General features: G+C 39.3%; 1 protein-coding gene across 1 annotated transcript in view; it reads left to right on the top strand.

Annotated features, from left to right (window-relative positions):
* LOC103202917 (limbic system associated membrane protein) overlaps nt 1–17015 on the top strand; it is a 993414-nt gene extending 976399 nt beyond the window's left edge. Inside the window, exons 8-9 of the mRNA XM_007947848.2 lie at nt 8010–8042; nt 16918–17015. Of these exons, the coding sequence (XP_007946039.1) occupies nt 8010–8042; nt 16918–17015 (131 nt within the window). The remainder of the gene's footprint in view (nt 1–8009; nt 8043–16917) is intronic.
* The last annotated feature ends 3082 nt before the right edge of the window (nt 17016–20097 follow it).

The following is a 20097-nucleotide window of genomic DNA, read 5'->3' as shown; positions in this document are numbered from 1 at the left end:
GCAGTACTAAAAAAAAAATGTATAGTCTGCAAAACACCTCATAATATGGATGAACTTGGAGGACATTATGCTGAGTGAAATAAGTCAATCACAGAAGGGCAAATATAATATTAGTTGTTCTGCCTCTGGGTCAAGGCATTGTCATTGTAAAAAGAGACTACAATCTTCCCTACCTAGAATCTTGGTTAGGGAAGTTCCTGAAATATTAATTGATTCACTCATTCATATATGCATGCACCCAGACGTTCATTCATTCAGCATATTTATTGGGCACTTTCTCTGAGCCAGAGAAATCATAAGCTCAGGAGACAATAGAGAACAAGGGATGCCTACTGGCTATGTCAATAGCAGAGGCAGAATCAGCTGTTTGCTACGGGCTTGTCTTCATGGCTAGGTGTAAAGAATCTGAAATTCAGAAATCAAAGACAGGTTGTTGTTGTTGTTGTTATTTGCCATCGAGTCTGCCCCGACTCATAGCGACCCCTCCTTGGGTTTCCGAGGCAGTATCACTACGGAAGTAGGAGTGCCCAACCTTCCTTCCGAGGAGTGGCTGGTGGGTTTGAACCGCCAGCCTTCTGGTTAGCAGTCAAATGCCTTAGGCACTATGCTACCAGAGCTCCTAAAGACAGGTTAGCATTAAAAAAAAAAAAAAAAGTCATAGTGTTTGCCTTTTTTACGTCACATTCTTTCTCCATTACCTTCTTGTGCCAGTTCACCAGGAGAATTAGTATGACAATAACTCTTTCAGAGCGTTGATAGAACCTTTGTTCTAGACTCCACCAATGTATTGCCCATTGTATTGCTGAGATAGATTTATCCTTTTATTTTATTCTTTGGACCTGCTTGCCATGACTTACTTATTAAGTATATTTCCTGAAGCAAGATAGATAGGCGGAGAGCAAATTCTTTGGAAAGAATAAAACTAATAGGTTCCAGATAAATTCTACTGGTGTGTCCAGTAAATCTCAGTAATATCTGTGACAAGGCAAGTTTATTCAAAAATTTGAGATCACCTTTGCACTAGAAAAACAGAATAATTTTCAGTTGCTAAGGGCAAAAAGCAGTGTTTTTCTCCTCTGATGCTAAGAAAAAGCAAGTTTTTCTATTTTTCCCATTATTGCCACCTGGTGGACAAAGGTGATTTTTTTTTTTAGATCGTACATAGGAACATATCTTAACTTTACCACAAGATGGCAGCATATTACCAAGTTTTCAAAGAGGCTGAGGGTGTGCGATAAAGCTCAGAATTTCTTTTGCTTCTCAAAAAATAATATTCTGTTCCAACGGAAGAGAATGAGTAGGAAATAATTGTTTAAAATAAGCACTCCATTTTCTACTCTTAAAGACAAATGGAATTCCAAGCCAAATCATTTATTTTACGTACCACTTGTTTTCGGAAGGAAGAAGGGACAATCTATCCGTAGGGATACTGCTATTGTTGTTGTTGTTGTTGTTATGTGCCGTTGAGTCCGACCAGACTCATAGCGACTCCTACTTGGGTTTCCGAGGCAGTATCACTACGGAAGTAGATTACCCCGTCTTCCTTCTGAGGAGTGGCTGGTGGGTTTGAACCGCCAGACTTCTGGTTAGCAATCAAGTGCCTTAGGCACTATGCTACCAGAGCTCCTTGCAGGGATACTACCACCTCGGAAATTCTCGGAAATCCACGGACAGGTGGCTGTGAGTCGGATTCGACTCAACGGCAGTGAGTTAGTGAGTTTTTACCACTTATTTTATTACAACGTTAGGAAAGCTACCTAAAATTCAACTAGTAATCTAGTTTGTTTTCTAAATATATTTCAAGAAAATGTATTTTGTAATCTGAATTTTTCTGAAATATTATTTGTTTTCATCAACTCCTGTTATTAGGGGAATTAATCTTCCCTGAGAGGTCCATTAAACTCTTACCACACCCATGCCGGTGACTAGATATCCTGGGCACACTGCTGCCTAATCAATATGCTTTCCTAACACTTCTTACTACTAGAAACCCCCAAAAGTTTGTCCATTTTATTGATGGAGTAGGTTTTTCTTTTTATTATATTCTTTAGACCTGCATTGCCATGGTTTCCTTGATAAAATCTTTCTCTCTTGTCATCAAAATTTCACTGACAGTCCTTCCCAGTACAGTTCATGTACATTTGGTTTCACTCCCTGAGTACCATCCCCAGCCCTAACCCACTCTCCTCCTCTCCCTTCCCTGTGCCCACCCTCCATCCCTGTGCCATTCTTAGTTATGTACTCCTGTCTGCCCAGTTTTCTCTCCATGTGAATGCTGCTGCTCTGGTGTCCCATGGCTAATTGCTCCAAGGTGTGTATCTCCATAGAGTAGGTGGGTTCAATGTCCTGGGTTGAGTGTTCTGCATGTAAGTCTTTCTACTGTTGGGTTGAGATCCAATCCTTGGGAGACAGTCCTATCCCAGGCCCAAAGTATATCCCAGGGCCAAAGACTTGGGGGTCCTACCAGACTCTATCTGACCAGTACTTCTGGTTGTTATTGTGTTTTTTAATTTTGTTCCATGTTTTTCCTCCCACTCTATCCAGGATCTCCAGTTTCGATCCCTTCCTGAGTGGTTGGCATTGGTAGCCAGGTACCATCTAGCTCTTATGGTCTCAAGGTCCATCATATCCTAGGGATGATTATTTCCAAATACCCTTGATTTTCTTCACTCTTCTTTGCTTCAGACGAGAGGAGACCGTTAGCTACATCTTAGATGGCTGCTCAAAAACTTTTAAGACTCCAGCTGCTACTCACTGAAGCGGGTTGTGAAACAAAATTTTTATGTATTATGTTGTGCCAGTTGAGCCTAGTGTCCCCCATTACTATGGTCCTGAGTCAGCAGGCCCAATGGTTCTCTCCCCCAAAGTGTTATGGTTGTCTCTCCAAGTCTGTCTTCTGTTGCTTCTGTAATGATTGTGGTTATTATTTATTTATTTTTTTTCACTAGTATCTGCACAAGATTATCCTCAGCTAAGTCTATCCTTGGTCTAAGGTACATTCCTGTTCGCTGACCCCCCATCTGATCTTCTCAGTTGTCTATGCATTTATCTGTAGCTTGGTGTTTGGTGTTAGTGGTAATGTAGCATTGTGCATATACTGGTATTAGCTGCTGTCATCTATATCTTATGTGCACAATTCAGTGTCCTTCCTTTCCCCAATGTCATCATGCTGGTCACAGACTCTTTCCATACCATCCCTATCCTTACCCAACTCAGCGTGAGGCCCCCACTAGCCTGAAAATTTCCCCTCTCCTTCCCGCCCATCCCTGGTAACCTACAAAGTGAGTTCCCCTCCCTAAACAAACCTTTCCTTGACTTTTTACAGTATCGTATAATATTTATAATATTCTGCTTTTGGCTTATTTCACTCAGCATAATGTCCTCCAGATTCATCCACATTGTGAGATGATTCGCATATTCTTCATTGTTTTTTAAAGTAGCATAATATTCCATTGTATGAATGTACCATAATTTGATTATCCATTCATCTGCTGAGGGGTGTTTAGGTTGTTTCCATCTTTTTGCTAGAGTGAAGTTTTTAAGGACATGGAAAAACCAGTTATTAACTTCATATGGAAAGGAAAGAGACCTTGGAAAAGTAAAGCAGTGCTGAAGAAGAAAAACAAAGTGGGAAGTCCCACACTGCCAGATCTCAAAACCTACTATACAGCCACAGTAGTTAAAACAGCATGTATTGGTACAATGATAGACAGATAGACCAATGGAACAGAATAAAAAACTGAGAAATAGACTCATCCATCTATGGACAGCTGAACTTTGACAAAGGACCAAAACTCATTAAATGGGGAAGAGATAGCTTCTTCAATAAATGGTGCTGGCACAATTGGATAGCCACCTCCAGAAAATGAAACAAGACCCATACCTCACCTTATACACAAAAACAAGCTCAAGTTGGATCAAAGACTTAAATGTAAAACCCAAAATCCAAAATGTAAAGCCATCAAAGATAAAATAGGGGCAAATCTAGGGGCCCTAATGTACAGCATGAATAGATTATTAAGCATAACCCAGAATGCACAGGAGGTGAAAGAGAAGCTAGATGACTGGGACCTTTTAAAAATTAAATTCTTATGTGCATCGAAAGACTTCTCCAAAAGGGTAAAAAGAGAACCTACAGACTGGGAGAAAATATTTGCCTAAGACATATCTGACAGAAGACTTATCTCCAAAATTTATAGAAAACTTCAACACCTCAATGCCAAAAAGACAAACAATCCAATTCAAAAATGGGCAAGAGACATGAATAGACACTTCACTAAAGATGATATGCTGGTGGCCAACAAACACAAGAGGAATTGCTCATAATCATTAACCATTGGAGAGATGTGAATCAAAACAACAATGAGATATAATCTTACCCCAGCAATAATAGCAAAGTTCAACAAGACAGAAAATAACAAATGCTGGCAAGGTTGCGGAGAGATTGGAACTCTCACACACTTCTGGTGGGATTGTAAAATGGTACAACCATTGTGGAAAATGGTATGGCATTTCCTTCAAAAACTGAAAATGGAAATACCATTTGAACTTGCAATTTCATTACTAAGAATATATCCTAAAGAGGTGAGAGACAGGACATGAACAGACACATGCACATCCATGTTCACATCGCAGCACAATTCACTATAGAAAGTTGCACTTTGTACAACGGCAGGGTCAGACATTTTCTAACAACAAAAAAAAGTACTGCCGTTGAGTCATTTCCTATTCATAGTGACCCCTCCCTGGGTTTCTAAGGTGGTATCTCTACGGAAGTAGATTGCCCAACCTTCCTTCCAAGGAGTGACTGATGGGCTTGAACCACCAGTCTTCTGGTTAGCAGTCAAATGCCTTAGGCACTATGCTACCAGAGCTCCTAGATGCTTTCTACCTAGTATCAAATTATTTAAATCATCTAGTGAAACCCCTAGAGTTATAAGGCCTTCCTTTCATAAAAAATACCTAAGGGGTATTGTGGAATAAGAGAAAAAAATTGTGTCTGGAGAATTAGGAACCCTGAATTTCAGTCCCAGTTCTGCCTCTAGCTGTTAGTGTGACCCTGAGCTACTCGTTAGCCTCTCTGTGTCTCAGTTTTTCATGTTGTGATGAGCACATTCTCTACAGAACCTTTTCTATGATCTTTAAGGAAATATTCTTATTTCAAAGAAAAGATGTCAGACCAGGTATTATAAAAGCATGTGACAATCTGTTTCATTGTAATTCCAACATTAGTATTCAGATTATGAGACATATAAAGAAGATAGTCAACAGGTAGTGACTAGTATTTCATACTTTGATAGAACCTGGCTTCACTTTGGGGCTAAGAATGGCATTGGTTGATGGCTGTTACAAAAATAGGAGTAGAATTCTCTCTCCATTTTTTTTTTTTTTTTTTCTACAGACATCTAATGTGTGTTGCACTTGTAAACTGGGATCACGTACAAGTAATGGACTCGCTCTTCTAGGACAGGAGAGCAGGTGGTGATCTCCTTAAGCATCCTCTGAAGTTCACTGGGAGATCCACAAGGGATCACAATGAAAAGAACATTCAGGCTGGGCTCCTTTTCTGCATCTGACCAGTTTAGGGAAATGATAGTTACATGCAGACACAGCTTTCTCTTAACAATAGCCTGGTTGGTATGAGATTTGGTAAAGCAAATATTTCCAAAACTTCAGATACTATGGCAACTGTGCCCTTCTGTATGTCCATCATAAAAATGCCAGAAAATGGCATGTGGCTTAATGGTGTCTCCTTGTGACTTAATATGAAGAGAAAACACTGTGAGGAAGAAGATTAACAAATTGCACTGATGCTCAGAAACTCTTCAGACCTGATTTTGAAGAGCTACCTTCAAAATCAAAATCAAAATGAAATCAACATCAAAATCAAAATCAAATCAAAATAAAAATAAGTTTAGATATTCAGGTTCCTGCTAGTTTAAGTTAGAAGGATCCTTAGTGTATATTTCTTTTTCTCATATGACAGTGATTCTGGATCTTGGGTTGTGTCCATTGGGCATTCAGAGTATCTGTCATGCACTGGTTGGGTTACAACAGTAAACAATGCCAGACACAGTGTCTCCCCCCAGGGAACTCACAATCCAGTAGGAACGCCAATTATCAATTTAAAGATAAAACCAATACATTTGAAGTTAAAACTGAGATGAATGCTATGAAGGAGAACAGAGCCTATCATAAAAAGACTTAATCATCTCAAGGAGATCAAGGAAAATGTCCCTGAGGAAGTGACAATTGAACTCTTGAAGAATGAATGGAATGTCAAGTAGAGCAATCATTGGATCATAGGCGTATGGCTAAAGAAATCATGGTGCCCATGAGAAATAAAGGAAGGCTGGTGGGCTGGGTTGCAGAGATGATAGACATTGATGAGGCTGGAGAAGTGTGGGAAAGGGAGTGACTGATTATGGAGGGGCATGGAATCCATGCTAAGGATTTTGGTCTTTTTTCCTGGGAACCACAAGGACACAATAACAAGTTTCAAGCATGACAGTGAGGTGACCAGATGTACAATTCAAAAGTCTCTTTCTGGCCAAACTTTATTTCCTTATAGACAACAGAATACAAGGGTATGACCTAATCTTCACAGAAAAGAAAAATTGTGCTCCACAGCCACAGTATGGCTTCTACGTTCATCAACCATTCAGTTGATACTGAGATTCAAAGTAGGAATCCTGTGGAAACTTTATATGTTTATATCTAAGGATTGAAGAGAGCTGTGAATTACTTGATAAGGACACAGAAATGGGAATTCAACCATGTTTTTTTGAGATACCCTGAGATTTATTTATTCATTCAGCAAATGGATATTGAATATCTGCTACATATCAGGCTCTAATGTAGACACTAGGAGCTCTGGTAGCTTAGTGCCTAAGGCACTTGACTGCTAACCAGAAGGCTGGTGGTTCAAACCCACCAGCCACTCCTCGGAAGGACGATGGGGCAATCTACTTCTAAATAGCTAAATAAAGCAGTTGATAGCTAAATAAAGTAGTGATACTGCCTCGGAAACCTAAGGAGGGGTCGTTATGAGTCGGGTCTGACTTGATGGCACATAACAACAATAACAATGTAGACACTACAGGTACAATGGTAGACAAGACTTACCCTGTTGATGCCTTCATGGAGCGTACATTCTAGCGGATGAAACAAACCATAAACAAGCAAATAAATAAACATGTAATATGATGCCTGGACTTCTGGTGGCGTAGTGCCTAAGGCATTTGACTGCTAACCAGAAGTCTGGCAGTTTAAACCCATCAGCCACTCCTTGGAAGGAAGACTGGGCAATCCACTTCCATAGAGATATCTCAGAAACCCAAGGAGGGGTCACTATGAGTCGGATCCAACTCGACAGCAGTGAGCTGGGTTGGAATGTTAAGTGTTATTAAGATTCGTAAAGCGGGATAAAGGAATAGAGAAACAAGGGATGGTATTTTTGATAAAGTGACCAGGGAAGCCATTCCTGAGTTGGTGACATTATAGCTGAAATTTGAATGAAGTGACTAAGTAGGACATACAAAGATTCAAGGGAAGAGCATTCCAACAACAGATGCAAAAGTGTTGACTTTGGAATGGACTTGGTCTGTTAAAAGAAGAGTAAGAAGGTGAATTGGCTTTAGTGGAGTAAATCAGGCAAGATGCAGGATTGAGTTAGGGTCCAGACACAGTCTATTTTCCCACAAAATTGGAGTCAAGAATAGTTTTAGATGCCATACTCAGAGTTCTTGTTACATAACAGGTAATGTCAGTTATTGGTAGTTGCAAATCATTTTTTCCACCTCTACTTGCGCAACATTTGTTCCAACACAACAGTCTCTTTCCTTTTGCCTTTCTTTCAACCTCTATTAATATCTGAGCCTATTGGATTCTTCTTTCTGCCTTTTTTTTTTTTTTTTTTTCCAGTGGAGAGTACCAAACTACTCTTGTTTTCATTCTTAATTGATAAAGTACTTTTGTTTGTTTTTGTTTGCTAAATGTTTCTTTTTTAGAAATTGGCACCACCGTGCACTTCAAGCAAAAAGGTATGGTTCTTATTTCTGATTATTTTCTATATGTTTAAAATTAAGATTTCACAGCAACATATTTTGGTTTTATGTATTTGAGTTTATTTCATTTCAGTAATGTTCAGTAATAATTTCTGAACACATTTGCCACTATTTTTCTTCAGTTGTGAACTTGCTCATAACATTACTGGTCCAACTCATCACCCCTATATTGCTTTTGATGGACTATTCATTTTTTAAATCTCTGAAACTGAGAAGGTTATTTCCCCCTACTTTTCTTATCTTCAGTGTCCAGTGTTAATACTTGGGTAGCTGATTTTGGAAATACTCACTGCCCAGTGAATGGGGTTTCTTAGAAAAGACACAAAGCCTGCTTATAGTCACTTGTTGGCTGTTCAAATAGATACATTGCTAAAGGAAATAGAGTAGTTAAATAAAACAGTTGAGCAGTTGTATATCTTCCTGTCTTCTCCTTCTCCAAGGTCATTATATAACCTCATTCTGACACAGTAAGCCTGGGCTGTTGGGATCTCCCAGGAACTGCCTTTTGTGCCCACCAAACTGCCCCACATACTTTCATCAGCCACGTGAATCACAATCCAGGTACTTTCCTTCACATGGGCACTGCAATCAGGTCAATGCTTCATAAATAAACTCTAAAATACAAACAATTAATAATTCTGCAGACCTTATTTACAAATCCAACAGATCATATTCCCTAATAGTGTTGTATTCTAGACCAGAGCCTCAGAGTCAAATGTGGTCAGTCACTCATCTCCATAACTCCTCATGGCCACCCCTTTGGACGGATAGTGTCTTATTAGAAAACTTCTTCCTCTTAGGACCTCAAAAGGTTTGAGAAAACTAAGGTCATTCTCAATAGTGGAAACCTATTCTTGTGGGACATAGACTCTATCAGTAACAATCAGCCACAGAGATTACGGACATTTTGTTTACTCTTAAAAAAGGACCAGTACCCTGTTCATGACCACCTTTAGCAGGTCCTCACAGAAGACAGCAGGGAAGAGGCAGCCAGGAATATATGCACAGGGCCAACATCACTCAGGCCAAGAAGGTGTAAATTCCTGTCTTCTCCAGCATTTCTTCTCTCCCCACTTTCATGAGGACCAATTACATTTGTATCCAAAGTGGTTGGTCTTACTCATTAGGACATATGATAATACCTCAGGACTTTAATGTGGATGGAGAAAAAGGGCACATATTTAATTTCAGACTATTGAGATAAATTCTTAGTATCATCAGAAAGAATTATAAGTATTGAGTGAAGTTTTCAAAATTTTAATGTAAGAATACCTTATACTCTTTTGATGGGGGATTGTTGTTGTTGTTGTTGTTATGTACCATCAAGTCGGACCCGACTCATAGCGATCTCTCCTTGGGTTTCCGAGGCAGTATCACTACGGAAGTAGATTGCCCCATCTTCCTTCCGAGGAGTGGCTGGTGGGTTTGAACCACCAGTCTTCTGGTTAGCAGTCAAGTGCCTTAGCCACTATGATACCAGAGCTCCCTTGATGGGTGTGTGTGTGTGTGTGTGTGTGTGTGATAATTCCAATGTTTCTGTGAGAATCCTTCAGCCTTACCAAAAATCTCACTTTACAGATAGCAGTGAACAGTGCATAAAAGTTTACGTAGGAAGAGCCTACCTTTAATTCTAAAACAGATTACTTAAAGTAAACATAAATATTATCCCTCTTCTAATGTCCTCTGAGGCAGTGGTCATTCAGTGGTAGAATTTTCATCTTCTACATGGGAAAGCCCAGTCCAATTTGTTACCATTACTGACCATGCTCAGCCACCATTCATCTGTCAGTGGTTTTTCACACAGGAGGTTGCCATGAGTCAGTGGCCAACTCAATGACAGCTAACAGCAACAACAACAATCTGCTCCAGCCTAGAGAATAGACTTTAATCCCCTATCCATTCATCCAGAAGAAGCTGCATTGGCTGAAAATGCATAGCAGGTGGCGCCAAAGTCAGTCTTATGAAGCTTTCTTTTACATATGGCTTCCCAGAATACCAAAGTGCCTTAGTCTGCACATCAGATAATACTGGAAAGAGACACTTAGGAGATTCTGAAGATTATTTTCTTACTTTTGCTTAACAGTTTGTTTATAGGTTTGTTTTATATGCTTTTTCCATTGTTTCTTTCAGTCATTCAGCCAGCTCTTAATAATTCTAAAAGAATTAACAGTTAAACTCTGGCTTGTTTTCTCTTCTTGTATGTCTGAATTATTTACAAGAATAAAATTACAATTGACCCTGAATCCTTACTGACTGACAGGAATGTCCAAGGATCAGTGAGGGTATGATTAATGGCCACTTTGAATAAATCTATTACCTACATACCCAGGAGAAGCAAAAGAAAAGTGTCGGCCAGGTTTAAATTGGCCAAGCACCATGCTTTCTGGAACAGATGTTTGAAAAGTCACCTTATCTTTTCGTTGAGTTTTTACTGAAAGACCAATTAACTGGTTCAAGATCCTGCATCAGATTTGTAGTATAAAGACTTGCCAGAAAATGCTCATGTCCCTCAATTTCAGGACAGTTTGCCACTCTTACCCTTAATCACAAGTTCCCCTTCATAAACAGTGTCATGGCAAAGTGAAGTCCAGCATTCACCTTTATACAAAGCTTCACTTACCAACCTGTGGCTGAGGTTGAGAATCGTGACCTAATCTGATATGTTGAGTCAAGGGTCACAGTAAAAATACAAAACTGTATTTTGCCCCTTCAGATGAAATATTAAAAGCTCTGACCCCATTTATGGAACCAGTGCCTATGATTCAGGTTGGTATTTCATGCCTTTCTGCAATCCAAACTTCTATAGTTAATAATGATAATGATGGCATCATCTTCCAAATGTTTACTAGATACCACACATACATGTGTGTGCCTATATGCATATACACATACAAAATGTGACTAAATACCAAGATTGATTTGTGTCTGTTATATGAAAAACATGTAGCAAATTTTTGAATTGTGGTTCTATTTGCCTATCTATTCTTAAGGCTAATTTATGTTTGCAGACTCTTGCTTTCATTATATCTGTCAGGATATGAAAGCATTTGCTGAGCCTGGCCATCTGGTGTGGGAAGTAAGATTTATCATTTGCATTTCCACAAATAAGCAGAAATTTCATAACTATGAACTAAAACATAATTAATGATTTTGCTGATTATTCTTCTCTGAAATAGCCATTAACTGAAGTAGTCTTCTATGCAGTCATATATATCTATAATTGCGTACACACTTGTGATGATTCCCCAACCAGCACCCATTTACCCATGCATTTTTTTCAAGCCTATTTATTTACTCTCAAAACTAATTATGAAAAGAGCAAGTAATATAAGCACATTAAATAGCTATATGAGAGCACTTAATAAATAATTATTTCTAGAGGTGAAGACATCTTTAACAGATGTATAAAATGCAGTAAATATGTATAATAATACTCATAGTAAGGGTAAAATTAAAGATGATTAACACAGGCACAGTGAGATTTCCTATGTATAACACACAATGGCATGTGAAAGGAACAGCTAATTCTCAATTATGTACTAGAACACCAATCATATGTGTGTAGATCTTATGTGTATAAATAAGTATGTATATAACATATGAAAGGAACTCTGGTGGCATAATGGGTAAGACATTTGGCTGCTAACCAGGTCAGCGATTCAAACTTACCACCTGCTCTCTAGGAAGAGATTTACAGCTTGGAAAGCTAACATGGGTTGCTGTGAGTCGGAATCAACTCAGTGTCAGTGGGTTTATAACATATGAAGCTCGTGGGTAGTGTAAACAGTTATGTGCTTGACTATGACTTGAGAGGCTGATGATTCGATCCCACTCAGTGACACCTCAGAAACCAGGCCTGGCGATCTCCTTCTGAAAGGTCACAACCTTGAAAATCCTATGAAGCAATTCTACTCTGCACACATGGGGTCACCGTGAGTCAGAATCAGTTCAACAGCAAGTAACAACCACATATAATACATAAACTTCGGTTTGTGTGTATGTATGTGTATATATATGTATTAGCAAGTGTATTATATGTGAACATGCAAATATTCACTATCCTTAAATAAAATGATATGATTAGGCTCCTTAGATACATCTCCAGTAGATCTCAACTGAAAGATTTCTGAAAGATAATCTAGCCTGCTCCAGGACGAAAAGCAAGATTAAGAAAATAAGCAAAATTAGACTCTTTTGGAAAATCTTCTGTTTCACACTGTCTCTGGGGCAAAAGAGAAATCATTTTTGCTTAACCCTGTAAGGCCTCAATTTGGAAACCTTACTGATCCATTAATCTTTGTGGCACAGTGGTTCAATGCTGGGTTGCTAACTGAAATGTTAGCAGTTTTAACTTACTAGCGGTTCAGCGGGAGAAAGATGGGACAATCTGCTTCCATAAAGATTACAGCCTTGGAAACCCTGTGGGACAGTTCTATTCCTATAGGGTCACTGTGAGTTGGGATTAACTGGATGGCATACAGCAACAATATAAATATATTTTGTAGCACCTTAACAAATGTGCCAAGCAGCTCATGCCCTCTGATTTGGAAGGCTTTTGAGCTTAGAGTCACAACATCTGGATTCTAGTACTTGGTCAACAATCACTTCCCACTGCCATGGAGTTGGATCCAACTCATAGAGACCCCTCCTTGGGTTTCTGGGGCAGTATCACTACAGAAGTAGGTTGCCCAACCTTCCTTCTGTGGAGTGGCTGGCGGGTTTGAACTACCAGCCTTCTGATTAGCAGTCAAATGCCTTAGGTACTGTGCACCAGAGCTCCTCAACAATCACTAGCTAGGTATTTTAAGCAGGATAGGTGGTATAGTAGTTAAAGCATTCGGCTGCAAACCAAAAGGCTGGCAATTCAAATGCTCCAGCTTCTCTGGGGGAGAAAGATGAGGCAGTCTGCTTCCGTAAAGATTTACAGCTGAGGAAACCTTATGGGACAATTCTACTCTGTTGTATAGGGTTGGTACAAATCAGAATCAACTCTGTGGCAGTGAGTTTAGGTTTTGTTTTGAGTTTAGGCAGGATGCACAATCATGCTGACTCTTACTTCCTCATGAAAAGTATGGAACTAAAGGTAATAAAAAGCCATTTATTAACAGGATCCTACAGCTATTCAAGAGCTCTCATGACACCATAGTTAAAGCATTTGACTGTTAACCAAAAGGTCAGTGGTTCAAATCCACCAGCCACTCTAAGGGAGAATGATGAGGCAGTCTGCTGCTTTAAAGATTGACAGCTTTGGAAACTGTATGGGGCAGTTGTACTATGTTGTATAGGTCACTCACTATGAGTCAAAATCATTCAGATAGTGTTTGGTAATAGCCATTCAGGACCTTAGAGAGTTGATTGGTTGAATATTTAAGTCGTTTATCCTGTGTTTCACATATCTGTGTACATGAAGCTAATTTTATGCAATACCTTATGAAGAAGCTTTGGTGGCACAATGGTTAAAGCACTCAGCAGTTAACTGAAAGGCTGGCAGTTCAAACCCACCAGCCACTCTGTGTGAGAAAGATATTGCTGTCTGCTTCTGTAAAGATTTACAGCCTTAGAAACCGCATGCAGTAATTCTACTCTGCCCTATCAAGTGACTATGAGTCAGAATTGATTGGATGGAAGTTCTTTTTTTTTTTGGTATGTATACTGTGGCATCACTAAGATTGGTGTCATCTGGTGTGGTAACTCATATTGTCACCCACTCCGTGGACCTCCTCCCATACCAGACCATACAGATTCCTTAGTAACATTTATTATCAGTTTTAATCATAGAACAGTATGTGATATAGTTGTGTATTGCTTAAATATAGTATTTCTTAGATTATGTGAATATTAACAAAATTGTTTGTAAAATATTTATATATTGAATTACATTACTAGTTACAAAATTACTAGTAACTGAGTGGGAGTTTTTTGTTATTATTATTATTATTATTATTATCCTTCTTTTCCTTCATTTGGGATCTTTGGTGTTGTAGTGCCTAAGGCACTTGACCACTAACCAAAAGGCTGGCAGGTCATACCCACCAGCCACTCCTCAGAAGGAAGGTTGGGCAATACACTTCCATAGAGATACTGCCTCGGAAACCCAAGGCAGGGTCACTATTCATCAGATCCCACTCAACAACAGTGTGTTTCCTTCAATTATTACTTCATTCTCAAAAAAGTTATTTATATAGGTTCATAAATACTAATTAACACAATATTATAGCTAAAACACCAGACAATCTGACAAAATCAGTGACTATAAAAACACCAGCTGCAATGGAAACGACAGTGTGTGCTTGTAACATGTGCAGATGAAAACACTTAATTGGAAGCCTCATTGTATTTGGTTAATAATGACAGCTCTGACCTGAGCACATTAGAAGGCTCAAAAAAGTAAATCTGCGTAGAGCTTTAGCCTTTGGGTATATTGATACATGTAAGTTAGGCTTAATTTAAAAAAAAAAAAAAAAAGTTTTTTTGTTATAACTACCTATTAGGGATATTTTTTATAAAAAACAATAAATTTCAGCTAAAACTGCATAAAAATTTTATAGAAAGTCATTCTGGTGTCACCCCCTCTAACAATGTCACCTGGTATGGCCCACACTCCCTTCACTCCCGTAATAATGCCACTGTATATTTTAGAATTAATATTTTGAAGGAGTCCTTGAGTGGCACAAAGGGTTAAACTCTAGAACACCAACCAGAAGGTTGATGGTTCATACCCACCCAGAGCAGCCTCAGAACTAAGGCCTGATAACCTACTTCCAAAAGGTCACAGCCTTGAAAACCCGACGCAGCAGTCCCACACTGCACACGTGGGGTTCCCGTGAGTCAAAATCACCTCGGTGGCAACTAACAACACGTTGTTCGTATTCTTAAGAAGTGTTCTACTCAAAAGTATGTGATCAAAAATAATTTTTCATAGATAATAGGTGTCCCTCGTTATATCTGTTTGTTCTGGCTATTGTTTTAAACAAATCCAAATTTCATTCTTTGACAAGTGACTCACATGCATCCTTTCACTGCAAAATTTCACTGTGCAGTGGTGATAAGCACAGACTCTGGAGCCAAAATGCCAGGTCTTTACTTACCAGTTGTGTAAATTCAGTACTAATAGTAAAATTAATACTAGTGCAATGTATGTAACCTCTCTGTACCTAAGTGTCTTATTGGAAAATTGAATTAGTTATAATATCCTCCTCACAAGATGGTTGTGTGCCTATATTTGTAAGATATCTGTAATAATATCTTATAATGCTATGTAATTGGTTTCTTTTTGTTGTTATTTTTGTTTACATAAAACACAGAGTAAGGGGACTGACAATGCCTGAGTTCAGAGTTTTTCCCATATTATTTTACTTCCAGATCTGGTATGTTTATAGACATTTTTCAAACATTCGTATACCAGTAGATCTTTCCATGGTCCTTGCAAACCTCACAGTTTAAAACAGACACATACATATTTGCATACTCACTCATGAACATTGATTTGCTTGCATGCCCTCAAAACATAATTACAGCAATTTTTCTTTTGAATATCATTGTCTAAGTATCAACAAGTATAGTCAAATCAAAAATATCTGTAGTGAAAATTATAAATATTTTCTTATTTTAATGGACCTATATAGACATGATATCACTATGGAAGTAGATTGCCCAATCTTCTTTCTGAGGAGTGGCTGGTGGATTTGAACCACCATCCTTCTGGTTAGCAGTCAAATGCCTTAGGCAGTATACCACCAGAGCTCCTAAAAGAAAAACTAGAACAACTGAAATGTAGGAGACAAACTTTTCAATTGGACCTGCAATTTCTGCTCCAATCCTCTTTCTATTAACACACAAACCCCTTTCTCACCTTCCTTTGCATCCAGCTGTCTGTGTCTGACTCACACCCACACCCTCAAGTCATGTCCACATTGGGGAAACTAAAGGGGCAGCGGGAAACACACAAGCTGCCCCTCCAGGTTGAAATTGATGAGTTCAAGTCTCAGCTCTGCTCCCATAAAGATCTGCCTCCTAACCTCTCTAGGCCTCCTTTTTTTTTTTTTTTAAGTGTCAAATGAAGAGTTTGAACAAGATGATTCCCCGCTGCCTCTTAAGATTCTACATGTATTGGCTTATTTTCTGTCTTGCTGCTAAGGTGCTAAACCAAAATCAAACCTTTGCCACTGAGCACATTCTGACTCATAGACTGCCATGGAGGGTTTCCAAGGCTGTAATATTTAGGAAGACAACTGCAACATCTTTTTTTCCCTCAGAGTGCTTGTGGGTTTGAACTGCCAACCTTTCAGTTAGCAACCAAGCACTTAACCACTGCGCCACCAGGGATCCTTGCTAAGGTGCTATCCAGCCATAAATGTTATTTTTAAGCCATTTCTCTCCCCATTAACAAATAAATGATGTTGGCTTCTCCCCTGAGAAACGACGAATTCAGAGATTAGCTCCATGTTTTACCGATGGAAACGCTGTGATGACCCAGCCAGAGGAGACTGTTTCTGGCTGTGGAAGCCCCCTCATCCCTGCTGGGACATTTACTGCGTGCTGGCCTCCCAGAGCTACACCAGCGTAGAGGAGGCCAGGATCTGTTGAACAGGAGGCTGCTGGACCATCAGAGCCGTCAGCGACAGGCAGTTTAGGCTCTTCACTGGCAAGAGCATTTTGTATTTAGAAGTGTTTCAAGCCATGATATCCTTAAGGTATTCTTAAATCTCAAGATTTAGTAAGGATTTAGGAAAGTGCTCCCGGCGCTATTGACCATGTGGCACTGCCACCTGTCCAGGCCTTACCTCTGATACACTCAACGCCTGCGGGAACAGAGTATGGATGTAACTAGTCTCTCCTCTCTCCCCTGCAGGACCTGGGTCGGTGAGAGGAATCAACGGATCCATCAGTCTGGCCGTACCACTGTGGCTGCTGGCAGCATCTCTGCTCTGCCTTCTCAGCAAATGTTAATAGAATACAAATTTAAAAATAATAATAATAATAAAACCACACAAAAATGTGTCACACAGGATACAAAAGAGAGAGAGTGTGCAAGATTGGGGGAAACAGTTGATTTCACAACTTTGTGTGTTTATAAGTGAAGGGGGAAATAAAAATTGACCAAGAAAATACATTTTAGAAAAAAAATTAAGTCCATCAAAAAAAAAAATTGAGGATAATTCAGGGTGGGAAAAGTTCTAATAGGATATGTGTATATCTACGCGAATGTATGCTGTGTAAAACTACATCATGCTAAGGACATCGGGGTGTTATAAGAATGTAGCAAGTAAAAAAGTACCAGATGGATATTAACCACCACTACCACCCTATCCTTCCTTCCTTCATCCTTTTTCATCTGTAGAGGAGGGAGAAGAAAACGGTCTTGCCTTTGGTGTTTATATTTCCATAATCTTTTAATTCTGTTTTTCATTTGAGTCATTTGAGACTATCAATGGAATCCAAGCTAGAGTCCTGTGTGGAGCCTTTATCTGGCTTCTCTGCCTCCACCACTCTCTCTCCAACTTTTAAGACCATACCTTCTCCCTCCAGTGTACTCTGTCTACCCCAACCCATCCAGATATTCCCTCTTTACTGTTCGCCTGATCCTCCCTGCACCCCAGAGCACTAGTCATGCCGCAAATGCTAGGAAGTGCCATTTTAATTTTATCTACTGTGTGCGCGTGCTCAAGTCTCTCTCTCACGTGGCTGTACATGTTGTGTGAGTGTGTGTCTTCCTCTCTCTCTAAAGCATGCCAAGGGAATAGTCCATGTGTACATAGATTCATTGTGCTGTAGATACTGTCCTGCATTGTAATTGTGAGATGCGGCTGTGACAAGTTGCTGGGGGAGATGGCGGGAAAGAAGGGGAGGAGCAGAACCCTTCCCCCAGCCTTGGCTGCGACCTGGTATCAGTATTCAAACCAAGCTGTGCCCCTTCCAAGGGCAGGATCCCATATTCCTCCTAGACCAATCATCAGAACCCAGTCGGGAGTCATTCAGAATATCACTGTAAATGAAAGTGCCTACTATTGATGGAGTGAGCAAACAGGAGAAAGAACCAGTGAGGTGGATGAGACAACCTAAGAGAAAAGGTTTCTGCTTTCACTCTTTATTCATGATTCTGATGAATTCATATATTTCTGGGCTTTTTATAGGCTGGCCTCTGCTCTGCCCACTAAATCCCCGGAAGCAGGAAGAGCTCCAAGAGTTAATTTCCAGTGGCAGAATGAGGATCCATAGGGAGATCCCAAACAGCTCTGCTTAGCCCCCTCCCTAATCTTCAAATAACACTGCATTTGCCCTATGGATTCTTCTGAGCAGAGCTTATTGCATATTTCACATAAAACATAGGGAGAGTGAACAAAGCAGGAAAAGTTGGCAGCTACCCAGATCCCCAGCCACATCTTGGAGATGCCATCACAACTCTAATACAAAGCATAGAACATAACAAAAAGAAATTTATTCCTTGTGCTCCTTTGAAGAGTTTTGACCTGGTGTTCTAGATTAGTAATTTATTTGCTTGCCCACATCATCTCCTTTCAGTTCCACTGACAATGTGTCCAACATTATTGTTCATAGATGTCCATCATTATCCTAGAGTAGGCCTAAGAGTTGCATTATTATCACCTTCCCTGCTTGCTTTTAGCTTCTGGTCTTCTGAACAAAATATAGTGGAGTATGGTGTTTAAATTTACATCTACAAGAATATTCTTGACATGAAAAAGAGGCTACTACATTAACCAAAAGAGCTGGGTGACTTGTAATAAATTTAGGTAGCTATATGAGTACCACAAAGCTTGACATCTCCACAGGCTTTTCTTAGAGAAGATCTTGCAGAGAGAGCTAGCTCTTCATGTGTTATGTCATTGTTAGGAAACCAGTCATTGCTCGTTATAAGAGGTATTGGAAGTGGCTCAGTTTATGAAAGGACAATTATCATTAAGGTAATAATTGAATGTGTTCCATTAGAGCCAAAAGTGGTATTTCACTGAGTTTTAGAACTGTGAAATTTGTTACCACATGATATAATACGGGAAACTTAGCAACTGTAAATTTAAGAAAAAGCAGAAAACTAACCTCTGAAATTTCTTTTGATATATTTTATTGATCAAAGGTTTTTTGCAATGAGTCTCTCTCTTCTTTGTAAGTAACCATCTCCTTGGTGAGCAGCATTTGTAAGTTCCTCTGGGAGATTCTACTTTGTTTCCAGAAAGCTTGCCACCATCTTCCTTTATAATTTTTCAGTTCACACATGAGGCAGAATGGACAAATTTGACTTGAGGATAGGTAAAAGTTTTCTATTGCAAATCTTAATATAGGTCAGACATTCTTATCGAAGAAGATTAGCTACTAAAATAAAGGGAAGGTGGTGAGCCATATCCCTAAGTAGCACCAATTTGCTGACAATCAGGGATTTCTCTGAACAATTTTGGTCTTCTTAGTGCACAGAATCAAAGATTATCCTTTGGTGATAAATGTTCCCCATATATTGAACAGGCAGCATACCCTTAAGTGGAAGGTTTGAAAGAGTGCATGCTAACTTAAAACTAAATAGGAAGGGAGAAGTAACAGGGATTGAGTCAGGTATCATTTAGCGTCAGTCCCAGGAATGGACCCTCCAGGCATGTCACAGACTTTCATCAAATTCCTGGTATTTCTATCATTTCCACTCTATTATAAGGACAAAATCTTGGTTTTATAGGAGATGCTTCTCTATTAAAAAGAATGTCTTTGCCATATCAGCACCATTGATTCTCTTGGTTTTAATATAATGGACCACATATTAAACATCATTAAACATGTATTAAATATTGTTGGCTTTGCATATAACTCTGGCAAGATCTGGGATTTTCTTTTCTTTTCTTTGCCCACGGCTCACATTTCAGAAAAAACACTGATCCCAGAAATCTCATATGTCTGAGACTGTGTCGCAGCAATGTGAAGACGGAGAAGATGTTTTTGATAAAGAAAAAAGAAGTGGCCAGAGGACTGATACCAAGAAATAGGGTCTCAGCATGAGATTTCTTTCAATGGAGTTCACTGTATTCTTATA

The sequence above is a fragment of the Orycteropus afer genome, unplaced genomic scaffold (genome assembly GCF_000298275.1).
Source record: "Orycteropus afer afer isolate SDZICR_OR568_19922 unplaced genomic scaffold, OryAfe1.0 scaffold00195, whole genome shotgun sequence".
NCBI classification, from domain to species: Eukaryota; Metazoa; Chordata; class Mammalia; order Tubulidentata; family Orycteropodidae; genus Orycteropus; species Orycteropus afer.
This window is presented reverse-complemented; position numbering and strand designations above follow the sequence as displayed.